The sequence below is a fragment of the Trichechus manatus genome, unplaced genomic scaffold (assembly GCF_000243295.1).
Source record: "Trichechus manatus latirostris isolate Lorelei unplaced genomic scaffold, TriManLat1.0 scaffold00057, whole genome shotgun sequence".
Lineage (NCBI taxonomy): Eukaryota > Metazoa > Chordata > Mammalia > Sirenia > Trichechidae > Trichechus > Trichechus manatus.
The window spans coordinates 14,805,747-14,813,965 of NW_004443993.1; the positions used below are offsets into that span (position 1 = coordinate 14,805,747).

General features: G+C 50.9%; 1 protein-coding gene across 1 annotated transcript in view; it reads right to left on the minus strand.

The window, feature by feature from the left end:
• Positions 1-7,949, minus strand: part of PWWP3A (PWWP domain containing 3A, DNA repair factor) — a 30,888-nt gene extending 22,939 nt beyond the window's left edge. The window contains exons 1-7 of the mRNA XM_023733162.1: positions 7,383-7,949; positions 6,713-6,798; positions 5,507-5,577; positions 2,864-3,706; positions 1,734-1,832; positions 1,478-1,586; positions 850-948 (exon numbers count right to left, since the gene is read on the minus strand). Coding sequence (XP_023588930.1) covers positions 850-948; positions 1,478-1,586; positions 1,734-1,832; positions 2,864-3,706; positions 5,507-5,577; positions 6,713-6,798; positions 7,383-7,439 — 1,364 coding nt within the window. The 5' untranslated portion in view covers positions 7,440-7,949. The remainder of the gene's footprint in view (positions 1-849; positions 949-1,477; positions 1,587-1,733; positions 1,833-2,863; positions 3,707-5,506; positions 5,578-6,712; positions 6,799-7,382) is intronic.
• Positions 7,950-8,219: the final 270 nt, after the last annotated feature.

An 8,219-nucleotide genomic window follows, 5' to 3' on the forward strand; every position in this document is an offset into this window, starting at 1 on the left:
AAGAAGAAAATCATTATTTAAACGATCACAAGCTAACTATAAAACTATCAAAAAAACTTAGCTGTGCATTTTACCAAAAACTTCCAGACTGAGTAAACAATTTAAATTATGTTATAAAAAATCAAGTAACAAAAGATATTGTTTAATGGGTACAGAGTTTCTGTTTTGGGGGGGTAATAAAATTTTGGAAATAAATACTGGGGCAGTAACAGTTACAAAAAGAAAAAAACAACAAAAACGCATAGAAAGCAGAGACCAACATCAGACACACAGAGCCAAGGTCCGCTCGGCTCTAACTTCGCACTGGAAACAAGGAAGAAAGGAAAACGGCCAAATTTGACTTTTTAAAAAACGAGGTCTGTGAAGTGAAAAAAAAGGCCAAGCGGAATGGGAGGCAAACTGGGATAAAAGGCCTGCCTCAGAATGTGAGGGCGAGCTACCACCCACCTGGTGAGGAGGCATTTGGTTTTGAAGAGAACAGTTAGGCACCAGGAGGCCACGGGGGCGTGGACAGAAACAGCCAGCTCAGAGGCCAGTTGGAGAGACTCAGGAAAACGTCCCACCTTACCAGTAAAAACCAAAACCAGATGGAAGCAAAGCACAGTCCCGGCTACCAACAGGGAGACCACACCAAGCACCCGGCTGTGCAAGGCCGGGGTGAGCCTGACCGCCTGCGGGGGGCGGTGTTGGGGGACAGCCCTTCCGGGAAGTGGTGTCCCTTCTCAGGGGCCCAGCCAACCCAGCTCTTGCGTACTGGTCCCACAGAAATTGTCTCCTAGAAGAACATGTAGGCCACCTGAGCACCCAAAGTCATAACACAACACCCGTCGGCTGGAAGACGGTTCTGACCAATGGCTCATCCCTAGGGACCCTGTGGCCGCCAAGAACAGCCGGAAGACCACGCTGCCGTTACGTGCAGAAAACGCAGAGGGCAGAATGGCCAGGAGGCTGGGACAATGGGGAAAGCATTCAGGCACTCTGGGGAAAAAAGACCCAGGTAGTAAGGCCGTGTGAGCGAGCGCGCACGCACACGCACACACAGCTGGACACGCTGTGGATTGCGCCAATGCCGCATCCCCGGGCTGTGGTCCTGTCCTACACTTACATAACGAACGCCACCACGGTGGTGGGCTGGGTCTCAGGGCCTCCCAGTACTGTTTCTGTGACACCCTGTGAATCCAGAATTATTTCAAAATAAAAAAATAAAAAAAAACACAAAAACAAGAAACAGGACAAGACGATGTTAAGATAGATGGTTCACGGGGCACTGTATGGGATGTGGATTACAGCTCAATAAAGCTGTTTAAAAAAAAAGAAAGACACGAGAACCCCCCCCAAAAAAAAGAATGGTTACTGGACAAGTCTAAAAATGTAACTGGTTCTAAATCAGGCAGTTCACAAGGCAAACTTTCTGTGCACTGCTGGTTCAAAATCTCTGGTGCAAACAGCTCCTTATAGGAGCTCGGGAAGATCCTGCCTCCTGGACGTGTAGACACCACGGGCCGGGCCGAGGGCCGAGGCGGGCCGAGGCAGGCCCAGGCCAGACCCCCGAGGTGTGGCTCTCCTGTCCCCGAGGGCAGGGAAGGCTGAGACAGACGAGAGAAGTGCCGTTCCAGCAGGATGCTCTCCCAGAAGCCACCCTCTTTGTGGACGACTTCCGTGGAGGTGTCAGAAAAGGACCCAGGACGCCAGCAACGTTCCCCCGAGGGGTCCTGACAGCCGAGCACACCTACCGTGATACAGAAGGATTCTGGGGGGCTCCTCTTCCTCATCTTCGTCCAGGATGGAATTAAGGGAACTGAGCTCCCCCGACCCCTCGGAAGACTGGAGGCCTGTCAACAACGGTAGACTTGCTGTTACTGCGTCGTCCTGGGGACGCATCAAGGACGCGTGAGGTGCTACATAACCAACAGTGCGAGGGAGTTCACAGAGCCGAGTTCCAACAGGGCCCGCTTCCACGGAAGCGCATCGTAAAGAGTATTTTAAAACGAGAGAGAGAAGGAGAGAGGGAGAGAACACGCCTCCCGCTTAGTAAAGGAAAGACAGGCATACGCAGCTGCGATCTAACGCATCGTAGGTGGTGAGCTCTGGGTGGGAGTTCCTTTGTCCTGGTGCGGCTTACTCCTCGGGTACACAGGGAGTGGGGTACCAGGAACCCAGAGTTAACTATGGGGCAAAGCAGGGGTGTAGCTACTTTCTCTGCAGAAACTGACGAAGCAGCAGCCTCCAGAGACTTAAGGAGATGGCCCAGGGACAGGAGTGTGTGCTCGGGGAGACACCTAGGCAGCCAGTGCGCAGACAGTGGGTTTCAGGACTCAGGACGCCTGGCCGTGCAGGGACTGAGAGCTCTGAATTAGCATTTCAAAAGTAAGGCCGGTGAGACAAAGCAAAAACAGGAAAATGCACAGCACCGGGCTGCAACCACACAGACATACTGATGCGGGAATTATTCGGAAATCAGGAGCCTTTTCAGTGCGCTAACCTCTTTTGAGCTGTCTGCCCAATCTAATGGGAATACATTGTTGCTTCTGCAACAGTTCCCAATAAGGGAGTTAATTCTTGGAGGGGCAGATGGGGCACCGTCACGGCAACAACGCTTCCGACGGCTGACACTGCCAGTAGGCGCTCCGCCACACTCTCTCGTGGGCCCCTCGATTCCCTCTGCCTCAGCACAAAAACACAAATGTACAGATTCTGGGAGAGGCTAGGGCAGTGACAGCCAGTGGGAGAGACAAGCAAACAGGAGTGAGGGGATCTCCGCTCCACGTCTGTTTTGGTAACGAGCTCATTAGGATCTGATTAAAAATACCCAAGGGCCCGTCTCCAAAGCCACAACTGCAGCCTCTCGGCTGAGCAACCTTACCTTCCTCAGCCTTCTCGGGGTCTGGGGGATGTAGGCTGAGCGGGTGGGTCGCGGGGGTGTGCTCCATGGGCCCCTGCCTGGCGGGCAGCACTGGCTCTGCGGGCCCCGTCTCTGGTTCCCCAAGGCGCGGCCTCTTCACGGGGAGTTCACCAGGGCAGTGGGGCCCCTTCTCCTGGCAGGCGTCACATGCCTCCTTTCTGGAGGCTGGGAGCGCAGGGAGGGGCCCAGCTGGTGACCCCAGGCCACCCCCATCAGCCCTGGTGCCAGGGGCGTTCTCCCTGACCTTGGAGGGTGAGGCCAGGGCTGGGGGGCTGCCCGCCTCCTCCTCGCTCCCTTTCTCCTCCTCGCCCGCTGAGAGAGAGGAAGGTACATTCTGGCGTGAGCTGGACACCTGGCCGCCATCTCTCTCCCTTCTCCTTGGGCGAGTCCGAGCTTTTTGGTGTGTTTGTGACCTGCTTCCATCCCGAGAGCCAGCTCCGGCTGGAGAGGCCGGCGGGGCTCCTGGGTTTCCACTGCCCCCCAGCCCCTGCTCGGAGTCCGCTGGGCACTTGAGATCCTTTCCGCAAGTGGACAAACATGACCGGCTGCGCTGGGCTCGCCCCCTCCTCCCAGGTCGGGGACTGCCGGACGCGTCTTCGTGGTAGAGAGAGGCTGAGCTGGAGCTGCAGAGCGTGGAGACCAGGTCCGTGGGCCTCCTGCTTGGAGACACACCCGCCCTTTCTTCCCTTGAAGGGTTCTCTTGACTCGACCTGGCTCCCTGGTTCAAAACATCCAGGGCCACTCGAAGCGACCTTCTGTAGGCCAGCTCCTGCAGAGGCGCGGCGGGGGCCTCATTCTGGGAGGCTGCAGGGGACAGAACACGAACAATGCCCGGTGAGGCGGGGCGGCCACGCAGGGCTTGAAAAGCATGCTAATTCTGATCTCCAGCTTTCTTATCTGAAGGAGTGAAGGGGGGAAGAACATTTTGCAACTACATTTTCCCAGAAAGGGGACGAGGCTACAAAACGGCCAGGCCATTCCTACAGAGCCGCGTAGATCTGGTTTTTGTTGTTGTTGTTTAAAAACAAACAAAGAAACAAACTTACTGACCTTAACCTGATTGGTTAAAAACATAAAAGTCCTCCAAGTTACAAAACAATACCACATGCAAAATGTATTCAAATGTTTTGCAAATCCTCTCTGGGCCTTACAATTTCAAATTCCATCAAGGTCAATAAAACCCAATGCCAGCTACAGAAAGCGCCCCACTGGCAGTGCAGGCTTGGCTGGGGAGGGGGCAAGGAGCCACAGATTAAAAAGACTCATTGTGGGCCGGTCAATTCTCAGTACTTCTTTGCAAGGGCCTTTCAACGCCAGAAATAAGCATCGCGGGCCTTCACAGTCCTGCCCAACCTCCCTGCTGCGGTGGTTTCATTTATTCATTCTGACAAACAGACATGGCGCTAGTTACGAGAACAAGATAATGGAGGCAGTATCGCCACTCAGCAAGCATCATACCTCTATCAAAACAGCATCTTCCTCTCTTTAATATTAAAGGTGCCCACAAATAACCAGCCCCCCAACACGACCTGAAGGAACAATGAGGGCAGCACTCGAGGATGGCGGGCAACGCCACCTCAGGTTTAGGGGATGGATCCTGCTTCAAACAATAGTTGTGTTTCTGAAACAATATGAAAATAGGCCTTGTTTTAGAAACACCATCGGAAGGCGTTCTGGTGAACGTCTTCACAGAGCAAACTCATCTCTGCAAATGCAATAAACACCCCCATACTGAAGGGGGAAAACCTTTTTTTTTTTTATGTTTGGGTTCGCTAACTCCAACTGGATAAGCGAGGAGTCGCTGATGTCGGCTGGTTTTGAGTGTGTATGTGGGGTGTGTGTGTGGGTGTGGGTGTGGGTGTGTCTGCGTGTGAATGTGGGTGGGTGTCTGTGTGTGTATGTGGGGTGTATCTATGTGGGGGTGTCTGTGTATGTGTGGGTGTATGTGGTGTGTGCGTGTGTGTGAGCACGCGACAGGTCCCCGGTTTGGCTGGGCTCACAAAACCTCACCCCTAAAATGCAAAGGGGGAAGGGGAGGAAGTGCATGTCCAGAGAATGCTCGCTGGGAAGGAAGGAAGCAGGGATTCCCTTCTCCCACCTGCCCGCCCCACATACGACAGCACCCACACACGCTGGCGACCACCACCGCACGGTGTCAGGGACTTCGCTCCTTCTTCCTCCCCTGGGTTCAGATCCGGAATTTTAAACCCAAAACCAACTGCTTCTCAGCCCGCGGTAAGAGGCCAGGCCAGCCGAGCCAGCCACAGAGCCGTCCCACAGGCTGACTAGGAAACCAGCTAAGGAGAAAAGGGGAGACGCTTCCTCTCTCCGCGGAAGCAAACTCATCCTGCCTCATCTACTCCGGGGGCTGCGGATGTAAGCCAGAGGGGCCTGACACGCACCCCTGGCCTTTCTGGGCGTCAAGAACAGGATCGGGTCTAGGGCAAATTCTCCAGGAGTTTAAGACAGTGATCTGTCTTTATCGTCTTCAGCTCAGGGAATTCACATTCCCTGGTATGAAGCAGTCGCGGGGAGGGGGGCAGAGTGCACAGGGACTATCTGGTATTTTATCAAAACCCAACGGCTACTTAGAAATACTTTTACCTAATAAGGAAGCAATGTCCTCAATGTGAGACTTCTTTAGGATCTCAACTCCCGTGCTTTTCACCTTAATTCTGCAGAGACAGAAATAACCTTTACACGCCACCAGCCACAATGCCACGAAGACGTTTTCAAACGTGTTTTTCTTTAAATGACAAAAGAATTAAATTCGTTTTCCTCCTTCTCAACCTTCCACTCCAACTAAAAGTCACAGCCAACTAGGAATTCATACGCCTGAGGTTACAGGCAGCAAGGACCCTGGTGAACGGGTTTTTCTTTTTTTTTCTTTCTCCTTTTAAGACAGAAAAAGATTGGCTGGATTTAAGAGTAAAAATGAATTCAAATCGTGACTTTTATGAGGCAAATCCCACTTTCAACTGCACAAGTAAGTCTTCTGTTAGATTTTCAGAGTGGATGATGCTGTTCCTAAAAGCTGTTTACAGCCCAGCAGGTGTGTCTTAGTTTAAAAAGATGCGCTTTCGTTTTTAAACTCAAGGATTCAATTACCTTCCCAGCCGCAGGGCAAGTGTGAGCTGGGGACCAAGCCAGCGCAGGAGGCAGCTCGGAAGGAAGCCGCAGCTCCCAGTAAGGAGCCAGGCAGGGGCAAGCGCTGCCGAGAACGCGGAACTATTGCTCCGTTGGTTCTCTGGCTATTTGGAGCTGGGAATTCTTATGCCAGACACACCGCTATCACAGTCTTGGGGGCATTTTAATCAGCATCGTTGTACGTGATCTGGGGCTTCCCACAGCCAGGTCATCAAGAGCGGCACGGCAATTAGCTGGCTGAGCGTCATCTTTTCGCCTTCTGAAGGCTGAGTAAGAGTTCCTACAGACTGACATGCTCAACAGGCAAATATTTTAAAACTGACGGTCACACAGGTTTCTGATTTTAAAGAAAAAAAGTGTTCCAATCTGTCTCAAGGAACTACCACTGTCTAACCCCAAAGTGCTCACCTCAGATAATAATTTATATTTATTCAGTGTTTGCAGAGCTTTCTCTGAGGATCTCACAGATACCTTGTACACATTGCCAATGTCCAAACTGCCAGAAAAGAAAAACTTGTTTTCCTCATAAGGTGATTATGAACGAGTTAATAATATATGTGACTTAAGGTTTTTTTTTTTTTGCGGGGGTGGGCAGTATATCAGAAATCCCATATAGGAAAAAAGAAAAAGTATACTTAGAAAAACAAAAACACAACACTTAACTTTTCATCTAGAGAGAGTATTTGAACATCTAGAAACAATTCCTTCTTTCTCTTATATTTTGTTGAAGTCTTGGTCCTGGCCAAAACCTATGTTATAAAACAAAAAAACCAAATCCTTGTTATTAAAACAAACAATTGACAAAGTAACACACAGGAACAACATACGTATACAGACATAGCGGGTAATCTTAACATGGGCAGCCCTGGGATTTCAGAGATACAGGGTTCAATCCCCTTTACTTCACAGCTGGGGGGAAGCTAAAGGATGAGGTCCGTGGCACAACGGCAAGCACCCGGGGTTTCTGCCTTCAGCCCAGCACACCTTTCACGGCACTACTAGAAAACCTCCACGCGGTCCACTATTTACTATTGCAGGGCTCCTGGCCAGCTAATTCCTCGAGTTACAGCCTTACATGTCTTTTTATAGCTGACTCTGTTAATTTTTTTTTTCCCCCAGGGTGAAAAAAAGACACTTCCAGAAGTGTCACCTTGTAAGCACCAGACCAAAACCCCATTCCACTGGAATGGGAACCAGTGCCAACAGATATAGTGCCAACTGTTCAGGCTCAATTATTTCACTGAGGCAACACCTAGGTATCGGCTGATAAAGATTTTACTTGTCACCCAACAGTCATTTCTAATTCCTGAAATTACGGAATAACGGCTGTCACCTTTGCAGGCCATAATCGCTTTTTCCATCTGCAGAGGACATACTTGGCATCCATCATGATTGAGACTCATGTGGCATGTGGTAATGATTTGGCACAAACACAGTACTTGAAGGTCTGACACCGATGTGCCCTGCAACAAAATTTGTACAGTGGCTTATAAAAGCATTTGCTTGCCATTTTAATGCAGACACAACCCTCAAGGGCAGAGGTTAGTTCGGCTTATCCTCAAGTAGACGGTTCAATTCTGGAACCGTGGATTGAGATATTCAATCTAAAAAGCAGACTGAAAAACAGAAAACCACCGCTCTCCGTACCCAGGGAGGGGCCTGTGTGTTTTCATAAATAAAATACCACCAGAGTCCCTCTCCACGGTTCTGTCTAGATTATTTTTAAAATACTCCTAAATAAAACATCTCTGGGCTCGAGGCCTGCCTCCGACCTCGGCACAGGTGTTTTAAACAATCAAAGCTTACAACCCTCCCGTTTCGGGAGTCAACAGTTGACCACAGAGCAAAAAAACGAAATAAGACGACAGGGGAGGCCCAGTCGTGTTCTGGCTGCGATGTCCCTGGAAGGACGGGGACAGCTGCAGAGCGCTCATTACATCAACGGGCGAGCTCAGTGTGGCTGTTAACAGCACTGAAAAGAGCTGGGGGGCTCCTTTTGGCCAAGGGGGATTTCACTGTAGTAGAGACGGGGGTGTGGTCCATCCGAGATGGGGGTTTAGGGCAGCAAAGACACGGATTCAGGGCATTAGTGATGGGGGTTTAAGGCAGCAGAAATAAAGGTTCGGTTCAGCAGAGATGGGGATTCAAGGCAGCAGCGATGGGGGTTCAG